The sequence below is a fragment of the Meles meles genome, chromosome 5, assembly GCF_922984935.1.
Source record: "Meles meles chromosome 5, mMelMel3.1 paternal haplotype, whole genome shotgun sequence".
Lineage (NCBI taxonomy): Eukaryota > Metazoa > Chordata > Mammalia > Carnivora > Mustelidae > Meles > Meles meles.
Genome location: NC_060070.1, coordinates 139,313,488 through 139,328,174, shown reverse-complemented (window position 1 = coordinate 139,328,174; position 14,687 = coordinate 139,313,488). Strand labels below are relative to the sequence as shown.

The following is a 14,687-nucleotide window of genomic DNA, read 5'->3' as shown; positions in this document are numbered from 1 at the left end:
TGAGGAGCTTGATCAAAATGAGTATTTTTACACTCTTACACCAGAATTTTTGATTTAGTTGGTCTGGAGAAGACCTTTTAAACAATGGGTTCAATGATGCTGTTGTAAACGGACCCCACTTGGAGACTTGCTTTAGTGGCTTGAACAAGCCTTGTCAGTTCCCTCTGTGTCTTCTTGCTTTATAAAATATCCTTCTCCTCATCCTAACCCCATTTAAATCCTATCAGCCTTCAAGTCTCAGCTCAAACCAGGCTTCTGAAACAGGCTTGATCTGACTACTCCCATTAGAGAGGCTCTCCTGAGCTACTGTGGCAGATTCAAATGTCTCCAAACTCAGACTCAGCAACCCGCCAGCAGGAGCTTACTGAGCCTGCATTCCCGAGAAGGTACTTTTTAATCTATGAATCAGTATAGTACTGTGTGAATATTTTATATACGCTATAAAATATACACAAAAGAGATAGTTAACATTTGAATTAAAGAAGATAAATCAGAATATTTGTTTATTTGATTAAAAGTTTGGAATATCATATATATCATAATATATATTCTATATTATGATGCAATATAAACTTCTCAATGAAGCAAAAAAACTGAATGTGCTTCAACATGTGAAAACATCTTAACTGATCACGTTACGATATCGTGCCTCAGACGGTTACTTCTAAGTTCAGTTTATTTCAACACTGATTTTAATAGCTGTTATAGGTGAAAACCCAGGAAACTTCCTAAGTTTTAGGGGAAGGATATCATTGAGGGTACTTGCTAAATGACAGTTGTCAAGTCTGCATTTCTTTTTTTTTTTTTTTTTTAATATTTTATTTATTTGACAGAGAGAAATCACAACTAGGCAGAGAGGCAGGCAGAGAGAGAGGAGGAAGCAGGCTCCCTGCGGAGCAGAGAGCCGGATGTGTGGGGCTCGATCCCAGGACCCTGGGATCATGACCTGAGCTGAAGGCAGAGGCTTTAACCCGCTGAGCCACCCAGGCGCCCCCAAGTCTGCATTTCTATCCACCAATTTTCCTAATGGATTTTGTTGAAATCCAGTAAAACTGTATCTTCCCTGATACTAATGAATTCTCACGAGCTACATTACATTTTTTAAAAATGTATTTTTAGATAGGTAATTATTCCTCAGGTAGTGAAAAAATAAAAAAATCTCCCTCCCACTTCTGTTTCTAGTCACTGGTTCAACTCCCACAGAGGCAACAAATTCTGTTCCTCTAGGAGCATATAAAGCATACATATATTATCTTTTGACCCAGTTTATACTCATTACCATAGAGAATGAGGAAGGACATGGTTTTCTTGTACCATATCCCCTCCACATTCTTCAGCCTTATTTTATCATAATTCTAATAGTAACCACTTGATATTAGAGCTATGCAAATTTGGTTCATGAGCCGCACAGTCCTCAAACTTACTCCCACTTTCTTTTACAACTTTTTTCTTTAAGTCACTAACTGCTAAGGGATGCATTTAATTTTGTGTTGGCCTCAGTATTAAAAAAAAAAAAAAATCTCCTCTTAGGTGTTGGCCTTGCCCTTTGGGAGGCTGCCTAGCTGACAGCCCCCTTCAGGATCAGTTTTTTTGGGCAACTCTGAAATTGTACTAGATAAAGGATAATGGTTCTATTCTCAGATAAACATTATTATTTTTTTTTTAATTTTATTTATTCATTTGACAGAGGGAGAGCTCACAAGTAGGGAGAGTGGCAGACAGAGGGAGAGGGAAAAAACAGGTTTCCCGCTGAGCAGGGAGCCCGATGTGGGGCTTAATTCCAGGACCCTGGGATCATGATCTGAGCTGAGGCAGACACTTAATGACTGAGCCACCCAGGCTCCCCTATTCTCAGATAAACATTATACCTACTCAGAGTAACAGTCTTCCATATGAACAAAGCAAGGATATTTGTTATGGCCATGCTTATTTATCAAATAAACCTAACATTCCAGTGCCTTAACACAGTAAAATGTATTTTTTTGTTCACACTGAAGTCTGAGTTACTGATCTTGAGATCCCCCTTTCTGTCCGAAGTGAAACTGTGATTAGCACTTTCCCTCTATGCTCTGCCATCCTCTAGGGCCTTGAGTCATCTGCATCCAGCCAGCAAAAGGTAAAAAAAAAAAAAAAAGCGTGGAGACCAAACCATAAGACATTCTTAACCCTAGGAAACAAACTGAGTGGGTTACTGGAGGGGAGGTGGGTGGGGGGATGGGGTAAGTGGGTGACAGGCTTTAAGGAGGGCATTTGATGGAATGAGCACTGGGTGTTATATGCAACTGATGAATCACTGAATTCTACCCCTGAAACCACTAAAAGTTATCTAAATTGATTTTAAATTAAAACAAAAAAAGAGCATGGAGAAAGTGCATCCACTTCTAAAATACCTTGGCTTGGAAGTGACATACTAATTCTGTTGTCATTCCATTGGCAAAGACTGATTATAGGTGCTACCAAAGGTATAAGGGGGTCTAGGAAGTATAATTCTGGGCTGGGTAGCGATTTCTCAAAAGAACTCTATACTATGAAAAGGAGGGCACACAATTTAATGGACATATAATTAGCTACTGCAAATAATTCAGAGGTATTATTAATATCTGAATATTTAATTTTAAAGGTAAATATTTGGGATATAAATCAAAGTAAAAAATCTATTTAAAAATGTAAGCTCCATAAAGATGGGTTTTTGTCCGTTTTGTTGACTGCTGAAGTCACATGTAGATAGCATTTGGCACTCTGTAAGTGCTCAATAAATATTTGTGAAAATGGCCAACTGAATGAATATGCTTTGTGTGTTGAAATTATATATAATTTGAAAATAAGCAATATATATATAATACATATATATATAATGAAACTAAAGTGCTGCAAATTAATTGATTGTGAACATAATTTTTTGTACAGAGATAACTTGAGAACTTTCTGGTAGTTGAATAATAGGGAAATAGATGGATGGTAGGAATATTAGAGTAGGTAATATCTAGAATACCTTAAATGTACAAAAACATTTTAAATAATAGTACATGTCAGAATAATAAATTTAATTATTTCTAATTTCAGTAGTTATAGAATTGGCATACCGACATTCACAATTATAAACAAAGAACTGTATTCGATTTTTGATTATTTTATGCCATTTAGATAAATCAGTTTTCAAGAAAAAGTCCTGTTTGGGAATTCTTCAGTCTTTTGAGAGTAACTTAAAAATGGAACATCTACTTTCCTAACTCAAATTTCATGTAAAGGACAAACTCCCAGATTTATGAACCACATCTATGAGAAGGCACTTTTGATCTGGCTAACATAAAGCCTATAAAGAATATGGGGAAAAGGAGAAAGCACTAGAGAAAAGAGAGGTGAATAAAATATTCTATTCTCAATGATCACATTTCAGAATGTCAGTTGCAGTAAGAATACTTGAATAAAGACAACCCCTCCTCTACCCCATATTATTTGGAAAATTCATTTAAGACAGACCACAGGCATAATTCAATGTGAAAACTAAGACTACACACAGAAAAATATCTTTATACCATTCGGGATGGCAAAGATTTGTTAAAGGACTAACCATAATAGAAAAAAACCATATTTTTTCAAAATTAAAAACTTCTACTTATTAAAATATACCACTAAGAATACCACTACTTATTAAAATATACCACTTTTTTTTTTATAAAAAAAAAACCAGGCATAGATTGGCAGAAGATATTCATAACACATATGCACAGTTGACCATTGAATGTGAGTTTGAAATGCACTTGTCCAGTCATCAGCAGATTTTTTTTGATAAATAGAGTACACTACTCTATTAATATATTTTCTCTTCCTTATGATTGTTTTAATAATCTTTTCTTCTTTGTTGTGAGAATACAATATATAATACATATATCATACAAAATATGTGTTAATTAATAGTTTATCAATGGTAAGTCTTCTAGTCAACAGTAGGCTATTAGCAGTTACGTTTTGGAGAAGTCAAAGTTGTAGACTGATTTTTGACTGCATGGGTAGTAGGTGCCCTAACCCCTGTATAGTTCTATGGGTCAATGGTAGTTGTGTAGGGTTGATTTTCCTTCCCATTTTTTGGCCAAACACTTGCTTTGCTTTTATAACTGAAAAAAGATACACAGATCTCCAACATAATCTCTCTGTTCAGTCCTAACCTTTCAGAAGTACTATTTAATACCAATATTCATTCTGTGGTTTGCACGAGCATATGGGTCTAATCGTTTACTGAAATATTCTTTAAAATATTAAAAATGGTATTGGCCATGAACTGGTTTTAATGTGCTAGGCTCCCTATCCTTGCTTCTGCCAGCTCAGTCCCAGAGGGTGGTACTGAAAGTTTTTAGGAAAACAGATTTGTTTGGGAAAATGAGAATTCCTTCCCAAGCACCTGTGATTTGTTTCTGCTAATTGGGTCCTGGCTGATGCTGGCTGTGCATGAGCTGAATCTACAATCCACTCTTTCATGTGTTTTATGGACCAGTAGGAGTTATTAATTGATTGCAATTATCTCATTGTATTTTCATATCATTTTTCCCCCTTTCTGTTTCTCACCCTCTCGTCTTTCCTCTCTCTTCCTCTTGTCCCCGTATCCTACTTTATTATGAGCCTTGAATCACAGTACATGGCCAAGCAGATGCTTGCTGGGAGCAAAGGCACAAAGAACTTTGGAAAACTGAGTGCAGGTAAATTGTTGGCCCTCTGTGTACTGAGAATTGCTCTGTTCCAGTGGCACACTCCAGAAATGGAGTTCAATTTTTATGGTTATCTACCTGTGGATGGAATTGGCAGGCTGGCTATCTCCACAATATTTTTTCTCTTAATCTGCCTTCACCCTCTCCTTCACACAGAATGTGCCTTGTATTAAACACAGGTTTGGAGAGCCTGCGTGTGAGCAATTAGAGGTCTAAAATGGAGTGTGTGGGAAGTTAGGAGGGAAGGCTTGGTAGTTAGCTTGTCATCCATGAGTGAAGCACAGCACGCTGCTTTCTGGATAGAATTTTAGAGGAAAGAAAAAAAAAGACAAAAAGCAAGTATTTGTTGAAGGTGCTGACTTGAGTGCCATGAAAGTAAGGCTAGAAATGATATATGAAGTGGGTTCTGAAGTACTTGTCAGAGACAAGGGTCTGGAAGTTCCATGTATCCTACTCGGTCAGGACATACCCGTGAGGACACAGATGGATGTGGCTGATGAGCTCTATTGGTCCTAGCAGGACGCTGAGGAGCCAATAGGGAGACATTAGCCTGGTGAGTGGAAAAGGTCATAATCCAGTTGGCAATCATGCCACACAAGAGGATGAGGCTGCTTTGCAATTACTGTTTCTACCTCAGTCCTTACGGAGCAAATTTGACCTGTAGGTCCCATTATAAGCCACATCTAAAACCATGACATGAAGTTTTCAGGGGACAAACCAGAAGAAGGAAGACAACTGGCATCTACTCAGCAAGATTCCTAGAAGCACCATGGCCAGGCTTCCAGGGAGTGGTTCTCAAAGTGGGTGTCTCCAGCCTGGGATTAGGTGGGTATCTCCAGCCACCTTCCATTGGGTCTATCCAGAAGCAGGAGTGTGAAGGAGGTTGGTTAGGTTAGGTTAGTCAACCACAGAATGTGAGTACTGGATTAGTCAGTAAGGATCTCAGGAAGGAAGAGGAAATGTATCTCAGCTGAGAGATAGCTCAGAGATAGTTTCCTGAACATGTTCAGAACAACTTTTGAACTAACGTCACTTAAGTTCAGCAGAGCAAACTTTGACTGGTCACCTATTCCATAATTCTACTTTTAGGTAGAATAAAACCTCAGTCACCACAGATTCATATATTAAAGAGCTCTTTTAAGAATGGCACTATCCAGGGGAACCTGTAAATCTATTTAAAAGGTTAATACTCGGGGCGCCTGGGTGGCTCAGTGGATTAGGCCGCTGCCTTCGGCTCAGGTCATGATCTCAGGGTCCTGGGATCGAGCCCCACATGGGGCTCCCTGCTCCGCGGGGAGCCTGCTTCCTCCTCTCTCTCTCTGCCTTCCTCTCTGCCTACTTGTGATCTCTCTCTCTGTCAAATAAATAAATAAAATCTTTAAAAAAAAAAAAAAAAAAAAAAAAAAAAAAAAAAAAAAAAAAAAAATAAAAGGTTAATACTCAACAGTACACAAAATCTCTCCTGCTGTATTTTCTTTTTGCTTTTGCTTTTTAAATTACTTCTGTTTTATGGGAGATTTAGCAAAGTTGATAACGTTCTTCATTTCCTACACCTGTATGTGTTTGAAAATTGTTTTTTACCTGTCTCTCCCTTTGGCCTTCAGCAGCCTCTTATTTTCAACTAAAGATTTGAATTCTTTAAAGGCCCTAGAAGGTTCTATTTTCCAGATGTTCAATTGTCAAGAGTTCTTTAGTTCTTTCCCTGAATCCTGAGTATCTCTTTGTAATGGAGATTTAATCATTTCCATTCCTTGAGTTCAACAGAGACATTTACTACATCTTAATTCTCCTACTCTATACCAAGGATGATACTAGGCACCCAGAAAATGGTATTTAGGGAGATCATCACTCTCTAGGTAGGTAACAGACACCAGTAAGAATAAAACAAAAGCACCAATGATTAATCAATAATAATAAATAATGTACTGAACACTTTATAAGAACACCCCCATTAATTCTCAAAAACCCCTATGAATTTGAAGCTAGGGTTATGTCCATTTTGATGAGGCTTAGAGATGTGAAGCCATTTATGTAAGTTCATGCAGCTAGTAAGTGGTGAAAGTTGAATAACACAATATGACAAAGGCTATAATGTAGGCATGAATAGAACGCAGTGGAAAGAAAGGCCTAGAAAAGTCAGGCAAGGCTTCACAGAGAGTTGACACTGGGTTGGGTCTTGTATGAAGCACAGGAAAGGAAATAGCATGAGCACATTTTGTGCTGATGACTATTGTCAATGATTTGCAACGAGTTGAGTGTAATCAAATGTTCTTGTCTCTTGGGGCCATGTCAAAAGTCCCAGAGATTTAGAGTTTAGGTTTAGAGTACATTTAATTCAAAGCTAAAGATTGAAGAGATAGCAATTCTGACAGATTTCACAGGATGGGCAAAAGGTGGAGGAAATATTTGAGAGAGAGGGTTTAAATGAATTCCTCTCCATTTCCAAATGCAAACTGAAGAGACTTTCGCTGCTAACTGTGGCATCCATCAGTTGTCAAAAGCAGCATTTCCCTTTGTTGGACAAGACCGAGAAGATGCTCTATGATGTAATGAGTATAGCACCTAGTTCCAATGCCAAGAATTATTTAAAAAGATAAAAGAGGGGAAATTGTGAACAGGAGTCATAAATTTGATTGTCTCATGACTTTAGTCATTTGGCTGCCTTTTAATGTATTTCCTCTTGGAAGGAAATTTAATTGTCTAAGTTTTTCGATGCTCTTGGAGAAAAGAAACAGTGCAGCAAAGAGGTCGTAGGTGTGTGTGGCCACCTTCTCGCTGTAAACTGTGTGATCTGGGCACGTGGCGGAACCACCCTGAGCTTCATCATATCCAGGAGTGTGATTTGGTTATGAACGTTTCCTTCACTGCCTGTGGGGTCATTGGAGTCAGAAATACTTGAATTCAAATCCTGGCCATGCTGCTTTCTAAATATGTGGTTTTTCCTAATCTGTGAAATAAGCATTATAATTCCTCTTTCCCAAAGTTTCTTTGAGGATTAATGGATACAATGAATATGCAAATGGTAGCACCCATACATAGCCCAGTCCTTTTTTTAAAAAAAGTCCATTTGCACCCTTCCAATGCTGAAGATTTGTTTAAGGGAAGGACCTAGATAGAGAAAGATCCTCAGGCAAGAATAGCTGCACGATGTGCTAAAACCTCCTTCACTATAAAACAAGAGGTCAGTAGATCTGAGTCCTGGTTGCACATTTGAATCACCAGGGACAATTAAAATGATTCCCAAGTATAAGGCTCACTACCAAAGATTCTGATTTAATTGGTCTGTTGTGGGACTCCAGTCCTGAGTTCATAAAATCTCACCAAGTGTTTCTAAGATGCTCTGGATTCAGTCCTTCCTTCTTGAACTAACATAAATTACCTGGAAATCTTGTTCAAATGCAGGTTCTGCTTCTCTAGGTTTAGGGGGCCTGAGATTCTGCATCTCTAACTAGCTCCAAGATGAAGCCCATGGTGCTAGTTCAGGACCATCCTCTCAATAGCCCGTGATTAATGATCCATAACAGTGGTTCTCAACCTTCGGTGTTCATCCTAATAGCACAGTGGCTCTTTGAGACTGTAGCCCTGGGATCTGGGTCTGTCTCTCACAAATTCCATTTCACTTGGTTCCAGGAGCAGACAGAAGAATCACCCATCTATATAATGTCCCTTTCAACCTGAAAATCCTACGATGCTAGTTTTGTGATCCTATAGTAAGACTTCCCTTCCAATGCAATCGTTCAGTAAAAAAATTACAGGGACTAAAGTTGAGTGTGTGAGTCATCATAGAAACCTGGAAGATGGGAGAACTCGAGTTATATGTTGTCAGGACATGGCTGATCTCTATGCCGTATGAATCTTCAACCTCAAGAATTCTTTTGAGTTAATGGAGACCTTCACAGAATTCCCTCTAGGTAAGCAGCTTTTACTGTTGATGAAGCACTCACAGATTAATTGGGAGAGCTTCCTTCACTGATGGATAATGAACAGGGTGACCTTGGATTTTTTTCTGCTCTCTGTAACACATCATACTTTCCAAAACGGAGTCCCCAGAGGGGTGCTTCCCTACTTCAGGACCAAACAGAGGAAAAATGAAGGTCCACAGAGCCCACGACTGACCTGAAAATCTCTGGGACTTTCAGAAGAATCTGTCCTGCAATAGACTGGATTGCTTTTGTCCTTTTTCACCTTCTGGGACTTCTCTGGCTTTGACTAGTTAAAAACATCTTCTACTTAGAGGCAGGCCTTTTGCCACTTTCCAAAAAAGAAGAGAAAAATAACTATGATGGGGTCAAAAGCATTATAATTCCAGTACCGTGGAATTAATGACATTTTGGATGTCATTAGTAGAAAAGGGGTTGGTTTCTAAGAAGCTTATGAACTTGTAAACAAAACTGATATAAGGATGGTACTGTGGAAAAATAAAACTGAGATTTTCTTGCTTCCCCCTTTAAAAGTACAAGAACTGCAGGAACCCTTGATCAGTCTACAGTGGTATCACCATGACTTTGAGAATGGACAACTCAAAAAGGCAATAATCACCCTCCAGTTGAGTGGATCAAATCCCTGGTCACCCAAATTCTGGGTGTTCAGCTCCACACTGTGCTCCCAGTTAGACCTTTTAGAAGAGGGTGTCGGATCAGGGTTACTTAATCTACTGTGCGCCTATCCCTGGGCTGGGTTGGCCAGGAAGAGAGCTGCTGTGTGCTGTGTTTCGTCAGGAGCACGAAACCCTAATTGCCTCAAATGCCTTTCCCAAGAGCTGGCTCCCATGCTGCCCCCTTTTCACTGGTGCTCAGAATCTCTACTCAAACACATACACCTGTTTCTGCAAGGGAGGGGAGCAGGCCGTGGTCCTCAGGCCTCTGTCCACCCACCTGAGCCCTTTATCAGGTCCAGGGACTGGTTGTCTGGGAAAGTCTAGGGAGTCTATACCCAGTGGAAGGACCCAGAGTGGTGTAGTGACAAGTCCCACATCACAGTGGCAGCAGAGCTCCAGAGAGGAGCCTGGGGTTCACCGGCCCTAGGTAGTCCAGCTCTGGGGAAGGCATATGGAGAAGGGGGGGGGGGTCCTCACTTGTCATGTGAAAAGAAGGACCCGGTGGATAGGGAATACCAAGACAAACTCAGTACTTTTCAATTTTGCCTGGTGTTGGGTTTTGATGTGACGAGAAAATAATCACCATGTTTTATAATTCATGTAAAATTTAATTTTCTTTCTTTCTTTTTTTCTTTTTTGCTAAAAATAGGAGATTAAGCTCCTTTCAGGCTGTGTTCTTGTTTGGCAGTGGCTTCCTTATGAAATTTCAAACTGAGGAGGGGATAGCGTTTTGCCAGGGATGTTTATCTTATTGATTTGCTGATGTGTAGCATTTATGTGGCAGACAGTTTCAGCACTTTAAGTCTTACTTCATTAAGGCTCTTAGCAGCTGAGGAACTGGGCACTATTATGGTTTCTGTCTTTTTCAGGGGGAGCTGAGCTTGTCCAGGTTCACCGTGGCAGACCCACGATTTGAACCCCGGCGGTCAGGGTCCCGGGTCTGCAACCACTGGGTCATCCTGTCTCTAATGTGTAGGATGGGATTCCTGTGCCGGGAAGGCAGGTGAGAAATTGGACTAGGTGGACTGGTCCTTCAGTGTGGGCCCTAGACCGATGTGCTGCTAATCATCATCACCGGGGCTCTTGCTTAAAATGCAGACTCCTCGGCTGTACACCTGGATAGCTGATTCAGGAAGGCTGAGGTTTTAAAAAATCGAAATGGGACCCCTCCACCTTCCTACAAATTCAAGATCCTTTGACCGAACGCCGTTCGGATTACCTTAAAATGAACGTGCTCTCAGGAGCCCCAGTGGCTTATGCTGCCACCTCCCCTGCATTTTCTAGTCATTCCAGCTCTGCTGTCTAAACCACAGTCACGGATGGTGACAATTCTGACCACTCCACCCCCAAACTCCATCTGCTGAACAACCACCAGGCTGCTTTGAGTCCTCAGAGCCTCCCACACCCTGCCTGCTTTCCTTCCGTGGAAGCCCAGAGCCCACAGGCTTCTGAAAAGCTTTAACCATCTCTACTGCCAGGCAAAGTGGGCATCTTTAATACCTTTAATGAACTCGACTCCCCTTCTCTGCTGATGATTACGCAGCTCAGGTAGATGACCCCACCACTGAACATTATTGTCCCGCTCAGACTGAATGCATCAGACGCGATAACGTTGAAACATGGGTCTGGAGATGGGGACTGAGCCTCAGCCCCTTTCCTCCATCTACTTCTAGCATCTTCTTACTTGCAGACCCAGAGGAGGCTGGAGGTTCTGGCCAGCCTCTCCCTCATCTCCTACTTCAGTAACATATTCATGTCTCTGTAGGTGGCTGAGAGGAGCATTTGCTGACTATGTACAACCAGAGGCACAGGGAGAATTAGCTGTTGTATCACTTTTGCTAATTTAAGTTCTGCTGATGAGCACACTGACCCAAGCAAATTAACCAGGTCATTTCCCAGCCCCTCCTGGCTTTATTCTTAAAGATCATACCCAGGAAAATGGAAGCAGAGAAGAAGGAGGCTTGAAAACCCTCAAGGTTGCCATGGGAAATCGGCTTGCCAGTGAGGTAAAACCAATGCAGAGGAGACCTCTGGGAAAGCCAAAGCAGATTTCATCAGGCCCCGTGTGCAGTACCTGTCACCACCTAACAGTGAGAGACGCCAGCAGTCCCCAAACAGCACTCCTTCTCAGTTCTGCCTTATGACTTCCAAGAATTTGACTACTTTTCTCTTTAAGAATACGGTCATGGACTTTATCTTCAGTGTATCCCTTATACCGTGCAGGAGATGCCCATTATCGGAGAGCTTTGACTGAACACCCTAAACATTCCATAGAAAAGAGAAAATATGCTTTTAAAAATTCTCCTGCCTATCAGGAGATCCCATAAGGCACTCTAGCTTCTTTCCAATGCACTCACAAAACATCCTCAATGCACCGCGGAACAGGAAAAGCCAGCCAACCAGAGTCTCGTTGACCATCTTGAAATATGCACATATCAATAAAATAAGAATATCAATAAAAATGCACATATCAACCACGCTTCCCAACAGGCGTGCTCCTTACTGCTCCCTGAGTGCTCTGCTAATTCCCAGAGCAGTAACGGAATTTATCTCAAACAGATAAGGCAGCTCTAGAAGCACAAAGCTGATCTTGGGAGCCCCTAACCCCCTGGATTTTAGTCAGACAAGTCAGGGTGCCCTAGATCTCCTCAAGTGTAGTGGCTGCAAACTTAACCTTTCCCGGGATGGGGCAGGGATGGGGAAGCATTCCAGATACCTTTCTGGATACCTATGCCTTAGGTGCAAGGACGTGGGAAATCGTTTTCTAACCTAGTTGTCCTAGGGCCATTTGTGTCAAAAGTTGGGTAGGATTTTTTTTCTTTTTTTTTAAACCACATCCAAGAAGTTTGCGTTTATCCATTCTATTACATGCCTGCCTCAATTTCAGCAACAGTTTGATAGAGATTCGTTTTCGATTTAGTAATCCCAATTACCGACCCCGGCAGTAGAGCTGCAGCTGCTGCAGTAGACAGTCAGCTGTCAGTCCGAAACCAACATGCATACGAGAGGACTTTCCTCTCTTGCTCCCATTGTATTACCTTGAGCTCCTTGACTGTAGAAGAATCTTTGAGCTGACTCAACATCCAAGAGTCTATGAGCAGACTCGACATCCAGAAAATAATCCATTTTGGGATAATCCATTCTTGATGTTCTCAAAGCAGAGTTTCAAGACAAAATAGTCACTTGTTTGCCTATGGAAAGGGAAAAAAAAATCCACAATATTTTAGACTGTCAAATAGATGTTTAAAACCATGTCTGTGTGTGTATGTATATATACAATGTATTATATTTGTTACATATTATAACAATATACACATATATACATATTAACAATTTTGGAATAAGAAATATCCCATTATGATCCTCCCTCATTTGACAGTTCCAATTCTAAACCCACCCTCAACATAGCTCTTCTACTGTATGAGAAAATGCAACATTTAATCAACCTTCATTAAAGGAAATATATTCTACTCAGAAAAAGAAATCCAGATGATTCAAGCTAAAGAGAAATAACATACCAGTCTTTCCTTGTTATTTATTAACTGGAAAAATAGGCTGTTAAATTCACACGCTATCCGTTTTCAAAAGATCTGTCTGAGGAATGACACTGTTAAGTGTCAGCGTTCTGAACTGATCCTCGGTCCAGGGACTTCCAATTCCCCTAGAACGGGGAGAATCGCCTGGGAATCTGAGCCTCCACTTAGAGGTGCCGTGCATTTATGACACATGCTGACATGTTTGCTATAAAAATGCCTTGGATTCCTTCCTTTTTGGTGCTTCCCTTCAGCACATTTCATAAAGTGCTCCAGGGTCATCACCTGCTTGCCCCTGACCCAGGCTGCTTTTGAGAAAGAATCCTGGTTTGGGGGACAAGGATCCCCAGCATGTCACCATTCACTGGCCTGTCAGGAAGCTATGCACTTAGTAAAAAGCATTCAGCCAGCTGGGTTCTTTTTAGCCTATGTAACCTCTCCCTGGTACTTGCACAAATGAAGTATCTCTATTTCTGCAGGATGTTTTTGGAAGGAATTCATAAGACCAAGTCATTCAAATTGAGCTCAGAAGGCTAATCCAATTCGTTCCTCTTTCTAACAGTGAATATTTTAATTTAAGAACCCAAAGCTGGTAAGAGGAAACTTTTAAAAATTCCCAAAGGTAACCCCAAGAGCAAATCATACTTACTGCAAGAGGGAAAAAAAAAATCAAGGACTAACTGCCGGCAGTAAAACCAAGAAAAATTTCAGCTGGAGTGTCTTTGATCTCACTAAATTCCCGATGAAAGCAAACAATTTTGATTGTTTGATTAGAACAGCGATGAATAATGTATACAGTCCAGTGGACCTCCTTTATCACATAAAATAGCCAGAGCATGTTACCTTAGCAACAGAAGGTGACGCCAGTCTCAGCCTCTTTGTATCCTCCACTCTGAAGGAAGAAAATGACCAGTTTCCCATATAAAACTTGGGCACAAAATCATCACCATCAAAATCTACATGTAATCATCATGTGGTCCAGTCCCCATCACCCCTTCCGTCTCTTACGCAGAGAAGTGTCATCGTCATTGAAAAATGGGTTTTGGCTTTACTAATTTATGTTTATAGCCCCAAGTCACACTTTGATTTGCAATTGCAACCGAATTACATGATTAAACCGTTAATAGGATCGAAAAGTTGTCTAGAAATTGTTGGGGGGGGCACCCACTTCCTATCCTGATGCTGGCTACGGGTTTCAGGGAATGGCCGTTTGAGCTTAGCATATGTTAAATGTTCCCCTGTTATAATTAATACATAGATCAGTCACCAGCGTCTCGGCTGAAAATAACTCTCTTTCCTTCTGCGAATCAGTCACTGGAAGAAGCTGAAAAAGCTGCCTGAAATTTCTCAGCTTTTTAAAAAATGCATTATAACATAGCTCTTTTGGGAGCTGTCCCCCCACCCCCCAGAAAAGAAAGGTGGCCAGAAATGAGACAGGAAAGGAAGAGTCTTGAAGTTAGCAGATACTCACCAGCACTTGTTGGCCTCTTGCAGCAGGACACCCAGAGCTCCTGATGACGCTGTGCGATGCTGCTGAGCACGGGAGCTCAAATGAACAGCTTCTAATTTTCCCTTCAATCTCAATTCGAGAGCACTGAGCAGAGGCAAGTGATGGATTGGCCCATTTTATATTATGATGAAATGCAACCCCTAAGAGGAGATCTGAGTGGAGCTGCTCTTTAGAACACATTAGACTGCTAATTTAAGAAAATTGAAAGGTTTTGTTTTACTGTCTTTTATGTGTTCTCTCTGCTACCCCCTCAGTTTAATTTGCATTTAAAATTATGCTCATGTCTCCTCAGTTCTCCAAGGTGTGGAGTACTTTCTAATCACGATGGCTGCTTGGGTAGGGGT

At 40.8% G+C, this 14,687-nt stretch overlaps 1 protein-coding gene across 6 annotated transcripts in view; it reads right to left on the bottom strand.

Moving 5' to 3' along the window:
* Positions 1 to 14,487, bottom strand: part of PHACTR1 (phosphatase and actin regulator 1) — a 558,036-nt gene extending 543,549 nt beyond the window's left edge. The window contains exons 1-3 of one of the 6 annotated variants that reach the window (XM_046005870.1): positions 14,305 to 14,487; positions 13,677 to 13,725; positions 12,339 to 12,491 (exon numbers count right to left, since the gene is read on the bottom strand). In XM_046005870.1, coding sequence (XP_045861826.1) covers positions 12,339 to 12,441 — 103 coding nt within the window. In that variant the 5' untranslated portion in view covers positions 12,442 to 12,491; positions 13,677 to 13,725; positions 14,305 to 14,487. Of the gene's footprint in view, positions 1 to 12,338; positions 12,492 to 12,818; positions 13,172 to 13,482; positions 13,596 to 13,676; positions 13,802 to 14,304 lie in introns of those variants that run through there. The other 5 variants (XM_046005876.1, XM_046005873.1, XM_046005872.1 and 2 more) reach the window with 5 other exon arrangements.
* Between the last annotated feature and the right edge of the window lie 200 nt (positions 14,488 to 14,687).